Raw genomic sequence first — 19,036 nt, forward strand, 5'->3', positions numbered from 1 at the left:
GGAGTTTTTTTTGAGACAGGCTCTCCTATCACCCAGACTGGAGTGCAATGGCACAATCACAGCTCACTGCAGCCTTGACCTGCCAGGCTCAAGCAATCCTCCCACCTCAGTCTCCCTAGTAGCTAGGATCACAGGTGTACACCACCATGCCCAGCTATTTTTTTACTCTTTTTATAGAGACAGGGTTTCACTTTGTTGTCCAGGCTGGTCTGGAACTCCTAGGCTCAAGCAATCTTCCTGTCTCAGCCTCCAAAGTGTTAAGATTACAGGTTTAAGCCGCCTTACCCAGCTGGGAGGATCTCTTGAATGACAGGGTAAGAACTCTTCTCTAAAAAGAAAAGAAAACCGTGGGCAGTAGAAGCCAAGGAGGCCTTAGTTATCTGCTGGTCAGAGTGGAACTCTGGCTCCACGGTCCCTCCGAATCTGCTGCTTCACCTCTCTGAACTGCTGTGTTCTCAGATGTGAAAAGGGGAGAATAACTTTCCCTTTGTGGGGGATTAAATGAGATAAATTAGATGCTCAATACATATTTTTAAAATGTGATCAAAGTGCTTAGCACAAAATGTGGCATGCAGGAACCCTCTAGATGGGATGCATCTCATTAGCCAGCTCTCCCTTGTACAGATAAGGAAACTGAGGCTCAGCTCCCACCTCCAACCAGCTTGGGGAGAAGGAGGCTGGGAGATGGCGAGCCTGGAGCCAGAGACAGGCTAAGCTGGAGGCCCAGGCTTGCCAGCACCATCTGTGTGCCCTGAGGATCCGGCCTCAGTGTCCCCATTTGTAAAGCAAATGGGTTGAACAAGGGCAGAGGGCTCTGCAGAGGTGCCTCGGTGGAGGGAGGTGAGCAAAGGAGAGCTACCTGCACTCACCCACTCCATGCAGCCTTCTGCTAGGGACCACGCCACGGGAGCTAGGGCGGGGAGCAGCACCCCCTTCAGAGATGGATTGGGATTGGCTCTGCCTGGTGGGAAGGAAGTCTCGTTTCTCCTGCAGGATAAGTTTAAGGATTCAGAGCCCTGAAGGTTTCTCCAGTGAGCCAAATGCCCTGCCCAATCACGAGGAGTAGGGGGATACAGGGTGAGCGTGGGCACAGCGATAAAATCATCACAGTCCCAAGCCTGGCTTGACCTTGACTCTGCTGATCCAAGGTCAGGGTCTCAGAGAGCTTTGGGGCTTAGGGTGGCAGGGCTTAGAGGCAGGGGAGGGGCCTATGGTCAATATTGATCTAGCTGAGTCAGGGGAGGACAGGGAAGTGGGAAGCCTGGGGTGGGGCTCCCTGATAACTGCATCTTCAGGCTGCCATTGTGACTGTGGAAATGGGGTGGGGACAATGGGGGGAGGGGGAGGGGATGCTCCATGCAAATTCCCAAACCTGGGCGTTTACTAAAACTACAGCTGCCTGGACCCCTGCCCAGAAGAATGGCTCTTATTCTCTGAGGGTGGGGCCCAAAACCTCTGTATGTTTAGCAAACTCCCCGGTGAATCTGCGGCAGCCAGCTCAGTTCTCACATATGGAGTCCACAGGTTCAGTGTCATTGCAATATGAGGAAACTGAGGCCCAGAGAGGGGATGTGACTCCTCCAAGGTCACTTTGGGAGAGGATGCTGACAGTCCTCCCTTTTCTCCTGGAAGGAAGGAATCGTCCCCCGCCCCAGCTCCCTCCACCTCCAGTTGAGGCCCTGGGTCTGGGAAGGAATGGCTGGGCCAGGGTGTCCTGAGGGAAGCAGCCTGTGAGACGTTGGTAGCCCTAGGTGGAGAAGGGAGGGCGAGGCTGGTCCCAGGAGGAAGGACAAGCAGAGGGCATTTCCACAGGACTGGACCTGCCCCACCTTGCCTTATGCACACCCCCCAGCACCTGCTAGGGGATGTTTCCTGAAAGATTTACCACAACCCAGGCCTGGGGAAGGCCATTTCCACCGCTGGGGCCTACCCATGCCCTGAGAAGGCACCACATCATGGCAGATTTGGGGCTTACTCGGACCTTAGACACCTCTGGCCCCCACGGCCTCCTCCCAAGTCTGTTCTGCTCACCCTGCCGCCACAGTTCTGGGCTCCCAGCCTTTGCTCTGGCCTCCACACTCTCCCTGCCTCCATCCCATCAAGCACCCCATGAAGCTTTCTCCAGCCCGGTCACCATCTCTCTTTCTCCTTCCTCTGGGCTCTGCACACTTTGCACCTCCAGATCCAGGCCCCATCCCAGCCTTCCTTGAGTTCTTGCTCTCTGCATGTCTCTTGCTGTCTGGAATGGCATCAGAGATTCCTGGGGGACAGGAGTCATGAGACAGGTCTAGCTCATCTCTGAGCCCTCCTTGGAGCCCAGCCCAGCCATGGCATGCCCCAGGGAAGCAGGTGTGGAAGGCAGGTGTTCACCTCGGCTGAGAGCCTCAATCTCACCTCCCTCCCTCGTGCCCTGGGCCGTCTTGGGCGGGTTCCTTCCCTCTGGGCACACAGTCTTCTTCCTCATGGAATAAAGAGAATAGTAGTGCCCTCAGTGGAGGGGTGTGCTAAGGATTGAGAGAGTACCTATAAAAGAGGTGGGCATGCCTGGCACTCGGTCAGTTCCCAGTGTTAACCGTTGTTACTTCTGGTTGGGTAGAATACTCATGCTCACACAGCCTCCACTCCTGCATTCCAGGGGCACATCTGCCGGGGGTCTCCTCTATGCAAGAATGACAGTATCTGCCGTGTGCATCCGGAGCACGGACAAGATGCTGTCCTGCCTCCAAGGAGCACACAGTTCTGCAGAAACTTGCTTAGGTGACTTCAAACCAGAGATCTGTGGTGAGGAAGGTGGAGCAGATTGTGGAAGTCCATGGAGGGACCTAGCCCATGGTATGAGGGAGGCTGGGGAGGGTGGGGGAACTTCCCAGAGAAGATGCTGGAACCATGTGCTGAAGGGTGAGACGGTGTTGCAGTGCACTCAGGGGGAAAATGCGGGGGAAACGGCCCTCTGCAGTGCCTTTTGGAGTATGAAGACTGTGGGTGTAGACAACCGAGAGAGAAGGCAGTAGCTGGAAGGGGACAGAGTGTCAAAAGGGGAGGAGGTCCTAAGAATTCCAGTCACTCCTTGCTGGCTGTCCAGAGACCAGGGACAGGGCAGCACAGACCAGGGCAGGGGGGGAACAGAGTGCCATGCTCTGAGTTCGAAGGCTGGGGTGAGTACTGGTCAGAGTCTTGCAAGAAATCTCTTTGCCTTTGAGTCTCATTATTTGCATCTTCAAAATAGGACTGTTGTAACTAGGACAAGAGGTGTTGTGAAAGCACTTTGTGAACTGTAGAGCATCATTCTCCTGTGAGATAATAATAGTGTTTTAAGTGGAGTCAGTACTTTTTGAGAGGTAAAGGATATCTCATAGGGTACGATAGACATACTGGGGGCCAAGGACCGCCTGAAACCTACTCCTGTGCTGCCATCTGCTGGTGAAGGGACACAATGGCCACCCAAGCCCTTAAGGCTTTCTGCAGGGCCCAGGAGCCACTGGGGCAAGTGAAGGCAGGGCTGGGAGGATGACTGGCACTAACCCTTGAGGACACCGAGGCAAAGGTGGCAAATGGAAGCCCCCAAGCCTCTCTTGCTTTTCTCAGCCTTGGCCTGTGCTGTCACTGTGAAGGTCCTCCGCTATGTGCAAGATGCACACTCCCCACAGACAGTGCCCCTGGCCATTCCACACACCAGCAGTGAGAATAGACCTGGAAAGCAGCTAGTGCAGGGATTCTGGAGTCCCAGGCACCTGGGGTATGGTCTAGAGGGAACTGTGGGCTCCGATGGGCACCTTTCCTTGGCTCTGTGGCATCCGGGTCTCTGGGCAATGGATGAGTGACCAGCTTGTCTGGTTGGCCTGGTGCTGTCCTGGTTTGAGCACTGAAAATCTCACATAGGTAGCTGGGAAGGTTGGTCACTCTTCCGTGGCCTGAAGGTGGCCAAAGCCTCTGCATCCACTTTGGCTCTGCCCTGCCAGAGGCCAGCAGCTCAGGCTCCAAGGACCAAAGTGTCCCAGGCACTAGGTCTAGACATATGTTTATGGGTAAAGAGACCCTTCCTCTGCCAGGCGCGGTGGCTCACGCCTGTAATCCCAGCACTTTGGGAGGCTGAGGTGGGTGGATCACGAGGTCAGGAGTTCAAGACCAGCCTAACCAATATGATGAAACCCCGTCTTTACTAAAAATACAAAAATTAGCCAGGTGTGGTGGTGCACGCCTTTAATCCCAGCTACTCAAGAGGCTGAGGCAGGAGAATTGCTTGGAGCCGGGAGACGGAGGTTGCGGTGAGCTGAGATCACACCATTGCACTCCAGCCTGAGCAACAGAGCAAGAGCGAGACTCTGTCTCAGAAAAAAAAAAAAATCCTTCCTCCCCTTCCCCATTCTTTAAAGCACTCTCTGGCATGGTGAGTCCTGGGCACTTGTCTGTGAGGCTGGGCTGAGGGAGGAGAATGGGTGGGGGACTCGAGGAATAACCTCCACATTGTACAGGGAAACTGAGGCCCAGAGGAGCAGAACCTTGCCCCAAGGCCCGAGGGAGACTTTAACTCTTGGCTGCTCAGCAACCCATAGCCACCCCTTTGCTCTTGTTGAGGGTACCCCCTGTACCTGGGAGAAAGCTAATTCCATCCCTGGCTCTACAGGTGGGGCACATGGTCCAGGCATAATCCCACAGTGACTGGTTCAGCCTTGAGCATGTGACCAGAGTTGGTCCAATCAGAATGAAGACCAGGACTTTTATTTTGCCATGGGGCAGATCTAGAACTGGAAATGAACAAAAACCTCCCAGCTCAGGGGCTTGACCAAGACAGGGACACACAGAGTGCACAGAAGTTTGTAGCTATTTATTGCACTGAAAACACCAAGAATAAAACAGACACCCCTTCTTCCCATCCCACCCCCGCCAATAGCAGAAAGTTTGAGCAGTGGTCATTCAAGTTCACAGCCACATATTTTTAAAAAAGAAAAGAAAAAAAAAAAGAACTGAAACAAAACCCCAAACAAATAGTAACAAAGAAACCAGCACGGGGAGTCTGGCAAACTCATCCCCCAAAAGGGTCTCCCTTTGAAGGGAGACAGGAGGCCCTGGGTCAGGATTCGCACCATGGTGGGCACAAACCCAGGAGAATACCTTCCTGTAAACGTGTTTGCATGCTGGAGCCAAGGTTTTGACTTGGGTTTGGATTTTTTTTTTTTTTGCTTCTAAAGGAAGTTTTGGAGGAGCACAGAGTTTATCTGGTGAGGGTGGGCTCTGCGCAGATTTTTCTGGGAGTCTCCCCTGCCTGCCGCATCAGGATCATCCCTGGTGCCCTGTGGTGGCACCAGGTGGCTACCCACCCACAGGTGTGGCCTTCACAGTGGGGCCATCTCAGCCTGGGGTAGCGACGTGCCTCCACTTCTCTGGCACTTGGAGAGGGACACAGTGGACAGGAGGTGTGTCAGCCAATAAAATTATGGCAGGACCTCGGGCTCCTCCAGCTCAGTTTCCTCTGGTGGGGAAACCAAGCTCCAGAGAGGGGAAGGAACTTGCCCAAGGTCACACAGCAAGTCTGGTCAGAGCTGGGAATTGAAGCCTACTCACCCCAAATAACTGCTCTTTCCCCTGCAGTCCACTGCTGAAAAGCAGTTGACAGGCACTGAAGAGGGGAATCAGGGGCAGGTGGGGGAGGGGATGGAGCCTGACCAGGTCTAGAAGTAAACAGGAGTCCAGCTAGTGACTATCCCTGCCAGTTCCTGCAGGTAAATTAGGCTTCACATCACCAGACGTTTGCTCCTTCATCGGTTGGAATGGGAACAAAGAACCCTTTTAACCAATGAGGAAACTGAGGCTGAAGAAGAGCTCAGACCTTGCTCTGTAATTGCAGCAGCCCCTGGTGAAGGCCACACCCTCACCCTTGACTGGGGGTGGCTGTAGGGAACCGGCAGCTCACAAGGGGGACAGGTGGGTTTGCCCCTGGGATAATGGGATCACTGGGCCTTACTGGGAAGCCCTCTGGGCCTGGGGCAGGCCAACAGCCCGACCTGGGCCTGGGCAGCAAGGTCTCTGCCAAGGACAGAGGCCAGTGATGGGCCAGCTTGGAAACCAGGAGGCCTGGGCAGCATCTCTCCTGGCCTGCAGACCTGGCGCTGCCTGTCTCACCTGGACCTGGGCAGCAGGACTTGAGAAAAGAATCCAGCAGACAGCTGGTGATCGGGGAGAGCTCAGGAAGTATTAGATCAAACATCCTCACCAGTTCTGCTCCAACCAACACCCAGGAGGGTCGAGGGTACCGGAGCCTCCTCCAATCCCTGGGGACGTGGCTCTTCCTCCCCTAAAATCCTCCAGAGGGGACGATATCTCATGCTGGCAAAACACGGCCACACAGAGGCCAAAAGCACAGAGAGGCAGCAACATAATTCCGAGTCGGACACTGAGAATACAACCTCTATTTTTTTTTAAGTCCAAAACATGTAGATTGGTTTTGTTGAGTGTTTTCTTCTTTTCGTTTGTTTTCAACATACTTACTGCATATAAAGTCATGCAAAGAAAACAGTGCAGACAGTAGATCCTAGTGGATGTGCCAAGGTATTCCACTCAGAGTCAATCCCAGGGAAAGAGGGAAAGAGGAAAAGAAAGGGAGAATGCGAACCCGAGGCTGCAGGATGAGGCGTGAAGAGTAGAAATTCCCAGTGCTCTGCTGTGGTCATCAGACGTCAAGGGGAGAGAGGCAATGGAGACACATGCTCACGGGCCCCCAGAGGTGGGTGGGGGGCACTGGGGGTGGCACACTGACACGGTGAGATGAAATCCCGGGAAGTTCAGTAGTGAAGACCCCAGTTTGGGAGGGAAGCAAAGAAAAGTCCAGATATTTCCATCCTGACAGCCTCCCTCCTCCTCTCTGCCCTGACTTGCTGTTCCTGAGTCAGTGCTGGCATCTGATGCTTCCACAGTCCCAAAAGGAACGCCTGTGTCAGTACACCTTGGGACCAAAATGGCAGAGAGGCCCTTCTCCCCGGAGCTGAGTCTGCCTCGGCCCCAATAACCACAGGTGACAAGGTCCACCTCAGAGATGACAAAGAAAAAAAAAAAAACTAGAACAGAAAAAAAACTACCCCTCACCCCCTTCCTACACCCCTTCCAACCTGACCCTTCTCACAATAATCTGAGAAGTTTAGTTATTACATAAATATCCATTAACGCGAAATCCATTTACGAAATACACAGAAATTTGGCTATAAAAAGGCATGCGGTCCAAGTAGAAGTGATACCTAAACGTTGCTTTCGTTTGCCCCCCAAAAACAATTAGATTCCCTCTCTGAGATATGACGAAGCTGGAATTCTCCAGGGTTAACGGTGGAGCGGGGTGGGCGGGTTAATGTTGGAGGTGGACTTCACCAGAAGGAAGCAGAAAGCAAGTAGGGGCACCTGAGAGGGCCACGTCCCCCACACTGAGGGAAGGGTCAGACCACCCTGAGGTCAGCACAGGAGAGAGAAGACTTAGGGGAGCACTTTGAGGCAGGAGGCTCCTGGCATATGCTCTTCTCCCCTCTCCTTCAGGGCGGTTGGCTTGGGGGAAGGGAGTGTCATCTGCCCTTCCCCGGGGACACTGGAATAGGAGAGGTCTGGGAGAGGGATGGGCAGATGCTGCCTTCCTCACCATGCCACCCCTCCTTCTCCCCAGCCACTAGTGGGCACACAGCCCGGGCATTCTAGCCTACAGCCCAAGACAGGCCAGGCGGACAGCAGCCGAGGCTGGGGAGAGAGGGCCAGTGCCGTGGGCACCCATGCCTGAGGAAGCCCCAGCCTGGCAGGAGAGAGGGTGGGGGTGAGAGGTGGGGAGATGTGGCCATTCGCTCTGAAGTTGCGATGACTTTTGTGAACAAGCAAGTTTTCTTGATGCAGGTACAGAAGTGATGGTGGTGGGGTGATGAGATGGGAGAATTCCAGCAAAATCCACCTGGGAGAACCAGCAGCTCCATTCCACGGACAGAGTGGATCTCTGCGGCACAGCAACGCAGTGACCCTGGCCTGGTCCCTCAGCTGTAAGACACACACGGGGTGCTTCTCAGGGCATGGTGTTTCCTGCTTGGGCAACCCACCCACCCTGCCGCTTTAGATGGAGTCCAAGCGGTCCCCGGTGGCTCCTGCCCAGCTCTTCCCTCAGACCTGCAGGCCTTGCCCCCCCTTCTTGGGGTCTTCCCACTCCACCCTGCAGCCTTTCAGAGCTGAAGGCAGCAGCTTCCCTGACGTAACCCCCTCCAGGGCAACACTCCCATCCTTTACATTACCCTGGGAGGTGGGAAGGAGGGATTCTTACTGGGGCAGGACGGAGGGCGCCCCAGATCTGTGGAAGTGGACGATCTGCCATTTGCCGTCCCGGCGGTGCCAGACGCGGGTCTCCTCCGACTGGGCAGTGCGTGGGATGCCGCCGGCGTCCAGGTACTGCGTGATGCGGATGTAGGCGATGCAGGCTGACTCGTCGCCCATCAGGTGGATGTGGGGATTCAGGATGGTGGTGTGCACGGGCTTGCTGTTCCGGGACCACACTGGAGACGGGGATGGGAGGGGCAGAGGAGATGCAACCGGGGGCCTCCTATCTCACTTTCTTCACTTCCTCCACTCCCAGCAGCCCTCTCAATGGAAGCACACTGTCTGCCCCATTTGTAGGGAGGGGGCCTCTGTGGCAGGGCTCAGCTACCTGGCATCAAGGTAGAACTTCTAGATGATGGGGACATCACATCCCAGCTTAGATACAGTGGAGTTCAGACATGCAGAATTCATCAAACAAGGGAAAATGGAATGTTAGAATCATGACCATTAGCCACATGGAATAAGCCTAGAGGATTACAGAACCAGATGAGCTCTGAGCAGAGTCTCAAATCCAGATCTCCCCAGGTACCAGGCAGGCACATAAACAACGGGGGCTGAGCCGGGTATAAGATGCTAAATGACAACTGACCCTTTGCCTCTGGGTCAGGGAGGCGATAGGGAGTGATGGGGACTGTGGCGAATAGAATGTCTTGTCCCACCTAAAGTGGGTATCCTGCACACAGCTTCCCTGGTGGTTGCTATGTGAGTGAGACTGGTGTTGACATGCCTGATTTTTCAAGAGAATCTGGAAGTCTGAATTTTTATATGAAAACTCTTCATTTTTTATTGTTGGCATCTAATTCAAATTTAAAACATCGTGCAAGCCAAGTGAAACATATCTACAATTCAGACACGGCCCGTGGGCCTGTTAGCCCCTTCTACTATAGATATACAGAATTGCGGAAACTTGGGGGAATATGAGAACTGTAGAATCTTAGAACCTTGAAATGATAAGAACGGTATTGATACCGTTCTTGGGGTGAAGTCATGGGGTGAGGTCATGGGGCTTTCCAATGTCAGGGAGAGATGCATAGCTCTTGGAATCATAATAGGGCTGACAAAGTCCCTGACACCAGCTTCCACCGCTTGAAACATGGGGCATCACCATTAGTATTACTATATTAATTCTAGAAACTCAATGTTTTCCTCAAGATAGAAAATGAAAGCATAGAAAGACAATGACCCAGGGAGGGGTCTGACAGTGGTGATCTCTATCTCAGGCCTGAGAGGAGCCCTTCCCTTTGTGTAGCCCGAATATAGGTCTGAATCATGGGAGGCGCTGACTTAAAACACAACTTCCCCAACCCCACCCTTAGAGAGCCCAGTTCAAGAACCTCTAATATTAAAAGTATCTCTTCTCCTTCCCTACCCCTTGATCCTGGTACCAAGCCAGGTTTGTGAGCCACTTATTTCCTGAAAAATGTAAAATGTACTTTTTTTTTTTTTCAGGATTGCAGAAAATATCCAATAGCACCCATCCCCTAATATCAGAAGCACGCTACACCCAGGCTTTGGATAAAGGACTTAAAATCACCAAGTCTTAGGCACCGTAGAATAACAGACTTAGAATTTGGGCTCTCAGACATACAGAGTGTAGAGTTTCAGCATCATAGACTTGGGAGTGACCTCAGAGGTCAGAGGTCACCCAGCAGCCCAACTGTAGAATCTGGGGAGGGCTCTGTAAGTGTCCCTGACAGCATTCAGGGCTGAAGGCATACAAGATCAATGTATCCATTCCACAGATATGCAAACTCAGGTCCAGAGAAGCAATCTGACTTGTCCCAAGCTGGGCTAATTCCTGAAAAAATGCAGTGGAATCTAAAAGAAGTCAGTTTCGGCTGGAAGCCATGGCTCACTCCTGTAATTCCAACAGTTTAGGAGACCGAGGCAGGTGGATTGCATGAGCCCAGGAGTTCGAGACCAGCCTGGGCAACAAGGTGAAACCCTGTCTCTATATACGAAAAATAGCCAGTCTCATAACCTGCTAGGTAGGTAGGTAGGTAGGTAGATAGATAGATAGATAATAGATAGATAAAATTAAAAAAAAAAAAGTCAGTTTCCAAGTGAGACTGGGTTAGAACAATCTAGAACAATCCCAGGAGGGACAAACAGAGCTTAGCATTGCTGGGGGCACTGGGCCTTGCTACAGTCAGCAAGGACTGGAGTCCTAGAAGGTATTTGTAAAGAAATGCCACCTGATGTGGTGTCTTTTGAAAAGATAGGCAGCTTCCAATATCTACCCTTGTGCATAGGGTGGGAGAGAGAATCAAGTCCTCAACAGGAAAAAATAGGGCTCTGGGAGGTGGAACTTGGCCGGGAGTGAGCAGTTACTCTGGGTCTGCCCTTGTGGGTTCTGCCTTGGAGGTGAGCAGATGTTTAAGCCTGGAGTCTGGGGGCCAGCACTAAGATGGGGCCCACTGCATAGAGGCAGGCCAAGGGCTGCATGGCTTCCTCTCTGTGATTATTTCCATTTTGCCATCCCTGAGCCTTTACAGTTGGGCCTTAACCTGGTCCCTGCTTTGTGGGGATTGTAAGTTCACAGTGGGGGACCGGTGCCCCCAGAGGACAGACTGTAGGATGATAGCTACCGTGATCAGTGAGGGAGCTCCAGGATGACAGGGACATATGGGGTCCAGCCACCTCTCCTTGCATGAAAATTCAATTTTTTTTTATTTTTTATTTTTTTTAGATGGAGCCTTGTTCTGTCTCCCAGGCTGGAGTGCAGTGGCATGATCTTGGCTCACTGAAACCTCTGCCTCCCAGGTTCAAGTGATTCTTGTGCCTCAACCTCCCGAGTAGCTGAGATTACAAGTGTGCACCACCACACCTGGCTGATTTTTGTATTTTTAGTGGAGATGGGGTTTCACCATGTTGGCCAGACTTGGTCTTGAACTCCTGACCTCAGGTGATCCTCCCACCTCAACCTCCCAAAGTGCTGGGATTACAGACATGAGCCACTACACCCGGCTGAGAATTCAATCTTCCTTGCTAGCCTTGGAGAATTCACTTGATTTATTAAAGGAAGATGTTGCGTTCTTCTTCACAGCTTTTTGGAGGGTGTCCTTTGCCTCTGTACTCTATAAAGTTCAGTGAGAGAGAGTGCAAGCCAGGAGAGGAGTGTCAGTCCCAGTGGGGGTTTGCTAACGTGCAGATGCAGCAGGTGCTACAGGGATGGGAAAGGGCACTGGGGTGAGTCAGGTCTAGGTTCTGCCACCGGCTTCCTGGATTCCTTTAGACAAGTCACTTCCCTCTGAGCCTCAGTTTCCCCTCTGTATGATGAAGAGCTGGACCAGATCCTACTTCAGTCACTGAAGTAGCTTCTTTGTTATTTTTACCATTCACGAGTGCCACTGTACGCACTTCATTAAAGTATTTCCTGGGGCGGGCTTGGTGGCTCACGCCTGTAATCCCAGCATTTTGGGAGGCTGAGGCAGGCGGATCACCTGAGGTCAGGAGCTTGAGACCAGCCTGGCCAACATGGTGAAACCCCATCTCTACTAAAAATACAAAAATTAGCTGGGTGTGGTGGCGGGCACCTGTGATCCCAGCTACTCAGGAGGCTGAGGCAGGAGAATTGCTTGAACCTGGGAGGTGGAGGTTGCAGTGAATCAAGATCGTGCCACACTGCACTTCAGCCTGGGCAACAGAGTGAGACTCAGTCAAAAAAAAAAAAAAAAAAAAAAAAAGGATTTTCCTGAATTGATTCACTTTACTAATTTCTATAGGTTTTTTGTTTTTTGTTTTTTTGTGGAGAATGAATCTTGTTCTGTCGCCCAGGCTGGAGTGCAGTGGTGCAATGTTGGCTCACTGCAGCCTCAGCCTCCCTAGTAGCAGGGATTACAGGCACCCACCACCATAGTCAACTAATTTTTGTATTTTTAGTAGAGACGGGGTTTCATCATATTGGCCAGGCTGGTCTCGAACTCCTGACCTCAAGTGATCTGCCCGCCTCAGCCTCCCACCGTGCCGGGATTACATGCGTGAGCCACCGCGCCCAGCTATAGATTTATTTTAAAATAAAACTTATTGACATAATCATTAATGAACAATCAGTACAATGAATAAAGTTCTAATAATAAGGCCTGTGAAAATGAAAGAAAGTTACATAATCCTTGTACCATTCTCCTGCCTGAAAGAGATCTGAGCCTGAGATTTGCTTTCTCTTTGATAAAGAGGGAAATTACAAAGTGGCAGAGAGGTGTTGAAGACAGGCTAGCACCCAGCAGAGCCTTTCCCCCAATGGAGCCAGAGTATTGAAAGAGAATTAAGAAGGAAAGAGTTCTCTCACTGTGTAAACTAATGCTGTTTTAAGTGGTGCCCACATATACCTGAAATCACTGTGTAGCCTCAGTGGTACACGCCCTTGACTTTGGGGCACCCTGGATATACCACTTCTTAGGTCCTTCCTCCCTGTCCTAAGCTGCATGATTCTAACCTGTGTGCATTTTGATTTCTGACCCTGGCCTAGGGAAACACAGACACAGGCAGAAAGCACCCTGGGTCAGGCCCAGCCTCAACCCTCTGACGCTCCTGGTTGCAAAGCTGCCAAGGTCTCTCCTGCAAAGGAGAGGCCCAGGAAGGACAGACATGCAGGACAGAGACCTAGACAAACAGGCAGGGGCACAGCAGTGTGAGCTCTCTGTCCTCACCTCTTTCCCAAACTGCCCACCCACAGAGGGCACTTGTATAACAACCCACCAGCCAGCTTGTGACCAGCTGGGCAGCTGGGATGGCCCCAAGCATCAAGATAACTGTAACTCGGGTGTGTGTGCCAGTGGGAAGGCTCTCTTATCTATAATACAGGAATCAAGGCCCTCCCCAGGCTCCTCCCAGGGTCATGGGCAGGAGAGGTCTGGGAGGGCTTGTTCCGTATGTCCCTGGTCTCTGGGACCTTGCCTGCCCCATCTTCAGCCACAGGAGGGGTAGCTGGTAGTCAATGGGCCAGGGTTAGGAGAAGGAACCAAGAGGGTACCAACCCCAGTCCACACGGGAGCTTCCTCTTCGATGGCTCCTGAGCCGCCCCTGGGGCCCTGCCCGTCACCCTGCTGTGCCATCCGGCAGGACATGGAACGAGAGCAGACAACAGGCACCACAGAGAGAAGGAATTGCTCACGGTTTTCAAAATAGAATCGATGGAAGTCCAGGCCCTCAACCAGGTTCCCCAGGGCCTCAGGTTCGAAGGCTGTCATGCCAGGGTCGCACATCTTCCTGGGGGAAAGAAGCCAGAGGAAAGAGGGGCTGGGGCGGCTTCTCACTGGACCCTTGGAGGGTGAGCCTGTGAAATAGGAATGATTGCACCCACCTCACAGGATCATTGAAGTTAGTGGATGGGAAGGGGCTTGCAAGCTATCAAGTAGGTGATATCACTGACGGGTTGGTGCCATCTGGATCCCAGAAGCCTAGGTTCAGGCCCTGGCTCTGCCAATGGCTATGCGACCCCAAGCAAGTGGCTTCACCCCTTTAAGCAAGAGCACCATGGATGGTGTGCAGGGCTGTGCGGTGCACTAAAGGTGCTGGTGGGGAGGAAATTCAGCTTGCTCTCTACTCTCCAGATTGCACTCCCTCGTTCAGGACAGTGGATCCAGAGGGGGCTTTTTCTAATTTGTTTTCCTGTGGGGTCGGGATGGGGGACACTGCCTTTTCCTTCCCATAAAAGTGACTTCTGCTTATCAAGCTAGGTGTATACCCGGAAGGGGTGAGTTTTGCTCATTTGAACAAAGGTACCCTATTGTGAACAGCAGCCTTGGCTGTGAGCCTCAGTTTCCTCTTCTGTAAGATGAGAAAAATAGCATTAGATGAGGTACTATCTGGGAGGAGAAGCACAGGGTATGACAGAGGCTGTGTATTTTCAGCTGTTGTTCCCTTCCAGGTCCTAGTCTTCCGGGAGACCCTGACAGCTAGGCAGGGGAGGGGAACAACCTGTCTTTCCCATCTCCAGGTCTGTGGGATCTTTTGTGGTATAACACAGACCCCTGTGACAATAGCAATGAAGCCAGGGACAGGAAATGTCCCAGGACAAGCAAAGCTCCCAACCCAGGGTAGAATTGGAGACACCCAGGAGAAGGTGTCAGGCCTAGCACCGTCTGAGCTGGAGAATTTGCAGGGTGCACTGTCCCTGCTCTGTCCTGTCTCTTTGGGTGACCCCAGACAACTTGCTTCTCTACTCATTACCCCAAATTCTCTAGATGGCTTAAGCCAGGGGCTGGGGGACTGTGCTTGGACCAAACAGGATGCTCAGGACCCTTTCAGCTCCAGAATCCCCCAAGAGTGGGGGTCTGGACATGTGGGAGACTGAGCGCCCCCACTGAAGAAGCCCCAACCCTGGAGGCACCTGGATGTTCCTGCCTCCTAGGGTGAAGACTTGGAGGTCATCCACCCCAACTCCATTGTACATATGGGGAAACTGAGGCTCAGAGAGATGAAGGAACATGTTCAAGGTTACACAGGGCATCCTGGACCCCAGAGGTCACGGCAAGGGGTCAGAACCTAGAGCAGGCTGCAGATGTCAGAGGAAGTGACATCACATAGGTGGGAGGTGTTCTCCAGGATCCCCAGAAGTGCCACTGAGGAGCTTGGGGACCACCGGGGCCACCTCTCTTTCCTTCACTCCCTGGCTGTGTGCTTTCAGAGCCACTGGCATGATACATTCCAAGTCCATTCTTTCTAGAACTGGCTGCAAGATCAGCTTCACAGCCTATTTCCATGCTTTTATGCAACGCTCAGGTATATACATGCACACGCACCTGCGCACCCTCCTTGTGCACAGCCTCAAACGTGTACACATGTGTACCAGTGCATGCATACACATATGTACACATCACCCTCAGTTCCACACATGCATCTTCTAAGCCCCTTGTTCTTCCAGAGGGAGCCAGCGACCTTCTAGGGGGCTTTGCCACCTGCTGCCGCTGAAAACTCTCCCACAGTTAGAATGCACCTGGCAGGCCGTCGTGGTGGCTCACGCCTGTAATCCCAGCACTTTGGGAGGCTGAGGTGGGTGGATCATGAAGTCAGGAGTTTGAGACCAGCCTGACCAACATGGTGAAACCCCGTCTCTACTAAAAATACAAAAATTAGCTGGGCGTGGTGGTGGGCACCTGTAATCCCAGCTACTCAGGAGGCTGTGGCAGGAGAATCGCTTGAACCCGGGAGACGGAGGTTGTAGTGAGTTGAGATCACACCACTGCACTATAGCCTGGGTGACAGAGTGAGACTCCATCTCAAAAAAAAAAAAAAAAAAAGGCCGGGCGCGGTGGCTCAAGCCTGTAATCCCAGCACTTTGGGAGGCCGAGACGGGCGGATCACGAGGTCAGGAGATCGAGACCATCCTGGCTAACACAGTGAAACCCCGTCTCTACTAAAAAATACAAAAAACTAGCCGGGCGAGGTGGCGGGCGCCTGTAGTCCCAGCTACTCAGGAGGCTGAGGCAGGAGAATGGCGTAAATCCGGGAGGCGGAGCTTGCAGTGAGCCGAGATCTGGCCACTGCACTCCAGCCTGGGCGACAGAGCGAGACTCCGCCTCAAAAAAAAAAAAAAAAAAAGAATGCACCTGGTCTGCCAAGCCTTTGAGAGGCAAACTTCAGCTCTGGGCACATTGGAAACCAGGAACAGGCTACCCAAAGAGCAAACCCCAGCCAGGTTATGCCCAACTCACTTTAACCTAACAGGCAAAAATAACTCTGCCTTGGTTGGCAGTCTTTGTCCTCTAAAAAGCGTATGTCTGGTCTCCAGGCCCAGGCCTTGCCAGCATTGGTCAAAATATTAAGGACTAAGCCCAAAATATTTACTCTCCCTGGGGCCAGCTGAGGGCCCAAGTGAAGTTTGTTTCTGGGCCAGACCAGGAAAGGTGTGAGTGAGCAGCACAGGGTGCTCCAGCTCAGCCCCTGCACACACAGCTGCCCTTCCAAAGGCGAGTCCAGGTGTGTTTAGGATATCTCATTTTATGTTATTTTTGTGCAAGCTGCCTTACTTCCTCAGAGGAGTTCAGATTCTGCTTAGAATTACTTCTGCTCATGCCTGCTCACTGAAGGAAGACGCCCTGTAGATCCTGCCTGCTCCTGCCCATGTGAGGTCAGAGGTCCAAGGGAGTCTCGGGTGAGCACTCAGATCTACTGGGCAGGAATGAGGGGAATGTGCCTCCCTTTCCACTTTCCCAGCTCATCTCCTGAGGAAGCCCATGCTGTGATGCTGTCCACCCCCTCTTTCCTTGGGGAAGCAAAGGAGTTTTGTTGGAGTTCCTCCCAGGGAACAAGATGTGAGGAGGAGGAAGGATAGGAGGAGGAGGAGGACTGACATATAGGGAAGTGTTGTGAACAGAAAGCTCAGTATAAGCATCAAGTCCAGATGCAAAATAGAAATATGAGTTCAGCCCGATTCACAGCACATGCAAAGTGAGTGGATGAGGATCGGAGACAAGGACCCCCAAAGTTAGCCATTGGTACCCCCTGAACAATGATCCAGGCAGGACATGCAGAATGAGCCCAGCTGACTCACGTGTAGGACTCAAAATCTCCATTGCTTATGGCTTCAATCAGCTGCTCTGTCACTTTTATAATTTCCTGTTTCCGCACTGTAAGGCAGAAGGGGACACAGAAATAGTAATAATAATAGTGATGGTAATGAAGCACCAACTACCATTTCTTGAGTCCTTATCATGTGCCAGACCCTGTGCTGGGACCTGAAGACCTCATGCAGATGATCTCATTTATCCTCACATTGCTGCTGGGGGATAGGCATCATCACCCCCATTCCACAGAAGAAACTGAGGCCCAGAAAGGCAAAAAAAAGGTGTGAAAGTTCCTCGACTACAAAGGCCAGAGCCAGTGTCTCTGTTGGTGGTCTTTGCCTCTAATACATGGTGGACATTCTGACTCTACGCCTGATGTAAATCCAGGTCTTGGCTCCCAAATACTTATTCCTACCCCCTTTGCTTTGCCATGTAAATCAAAACAGGATCAACTGTGGCACTGTCACTGATAGCCATGAGCCAGGGGCTGTCTTATGGCCCAAACCAGGACCTCTAAGAAAAATCTTAGGGTATACGCATCTCTTGAGCCTAGATGAGCTTCTTGCTGTATTTGGGTGCCGACAGGAGTTAGGCACTGAGCTGCCCAGAACTTTCTAGGCATAATGAATCCCATTTGCTGAGACCTGGCCCTCCCCTGTCTGCCACTGTAACACCACAAACAGCTGGTCTTTCTGGTGGAGTTAGATGGCAGTCTTATTAGATGTGTGATTTTCTGAGCCTCAGTTTTCCCGTCTGTAAAATGAGGATGCCACCACCTCTCATTCATTCAGAGCCAAATACATAGTGGACAGAATGCAGGCTTCAGCTTAGACAGATGTTCATCTAAATGACTGTCCAGGTCCTCAAGCTGTGCAACTGCGGGCCACAAGGTGGTTTGCTGGTCTGTCAAATGGAGATGATAGTCTTCTCTGAGGGTTGTTATGAGGGTGGGGTGATGTGATGTACATGAAGCATTGGCCAAAGCCTGGCACACAGCGGGTGCACCTCATAAGTGCGACCATGTCCTGCCTCCCTAGGCCCCTGCCAGGGGTTGCCTCTCTGCTCTTCACTAATACCCTGGGAGGTAGGCAAGGTCAGCTTCCCCCCACTTCACATACGAGGTAACTGAGCTTCAGTGATAGAGGAATTTGAAGCCAGATGTCCTGGCTCCCGGCAGAGCCTAACAGAAGCCTTGCTCAGTCTCCCAGAGGCAGGCCCCTTTCCCTCCTTCCATAGGCTTAAGCTTGGCTTTAAACCTGGCCAGCTCATTGGACCACTGGAGCTGTCTCAGGCGAATAGATGAACACATTGCCTGGATTGCACGCTCAGGTCTGGCCTCAGCATTTCTCAATCTGGGAGCCTGGGAGGGAGCCCAAGCCTAGCAGAGGCCCTCACCAGCCCTGTCCTCACCAGTTGCTCATGCCACGCCACCCCACACAGGAGCTCACCTCAGGCCCAGAGGACACAGAATCATAGAACATCCAGGCTAGAAGAACCCTTGGAGGCCAGAGCTTCCTTATCAAACTTTAGGGAAACTGAGGCCCAGTGAGGGGGGTGTAATTTGCTCAAGGACATAGCACATACCAGGTGGAGAGCCTGGCTCCTGGCCCAGGGCCTTTTCCATAGGCCCCTGAGGCCCCAGCTCACTGCCTGTCATAACACTAACCTCACACAATTGTTTTGCTCCAATGCTTATCTGCGCTCCAACTCATAGATGAGCTCATGGGGGCTGGGCTGTGACATCCCTTGCTCACTGCGTCCTGGAGCCTGGAACAGGCTTGGCCTCCACAGGTCTTTATCACTGAATGAATGAATGAGTGTACCAGGCCATGTGCTATGTGCTTAGTCTACCACGTTCCAGAGCCTCACAGCACAGCTTCACTTCCACGTCACAGATGAGCAATCTGAAGGTGAAAGAAGCTAAATAATTAGCTTCGGTGGGACTGGGACCCTAATTAGAGTTTGCAGCTCCAAAGCCCATCACATTCTCCCACACCACACCCAGCACCGTCCTTGGCACATGGTAGATGTAGCAGTGATCATTCAATGTCAGCACCACTGTGAACAGCTAATTCCCTTTTCTCTCCTGGCTCCAGTCAGAATCACCTGGGCTGGGAGTGAGTCCATTTTTAGACCATGAGTGCCACTGGGTCACACAGGTGTTGCTGCACCTCTCTCTCTGGAGACTTGCCTGGGGC

The 19,036-nt window shown here is 52.3% G+C and overlaps 2 protein-coding genes across 4 annotated transcripts in view; one reads left to right on the top strand and one right to left on the bottom strand.

The window, feature by feature from the left end:
- The window catches only part of SLC6A7 (solute carrier family 6 member 7), a 32,672-nt gene extending 24,596 nt beyond the window's left edge, over positions 1–8,076 (top strand). The window contains exons 15-16 of the mRNA XM_025387190.1: positions 2,636–2,781; positions 7,864–8,076. Of these exons, the coding sequence (XP_025242975.1) occupies positions 2,636–2,781; positions 7,864–7,889 (172 nt within the window). The 3' untranslated portion in view covers positions 7,890–8,076. The remainder of the gene's footprint in view (positions 1–2,635; positions 2,782–7,863) is intronic.
- Positions 4,805–19,036, bottom strand: part of CAMK2A (calcium/calmodulin dependent protein kinase II alpha) — a 70,373-nt gene continuing 56,141 nt past the window's right edge. For 2 of the 3 annotated variants that reach the window (XM_025387196.1, XM_025387195.1), the window contains 4 exons: positions 16,826–16,901; positions 13,445–13,539; positions 8,279–8,507; positions 4,805–8,001 (listed from right to left, as the gene is read on the bottom strand). In XM_025387196.1, the coding sequence (XP_025242981.1) occupies positions 7,998–8,001; positions 8,279–8,507; positions 13,445–13,539; positions 16,826–16,901 (404 nt within the window). In that variant the 3' untranslated portion in view covers positions 4,805–7,997. Of the gene's footprint in view, positions 8,002–8,274; positions 8,508–13,444; positions 13,540–16,825; positions 16,902–19,036 lie in introns of those variants that run through there. The other variant, XM_025387197.1, reaches the window with a different exon arrangement.

This window comes from Theropithecus gelada, chromosome 6, assembly GCF_003255815.1.
Source record: "Theropithecus gelada isolate Dixy chromosome 6, Tgel_1.0, whole genome shotgun sequence".
Classification (NCBI taxonomy): Eukaryota; Metazoa; Chordata; class Mammalia; order Primates; family Cercopithecidae; genus Theropithecus; species Theropithecus gelada.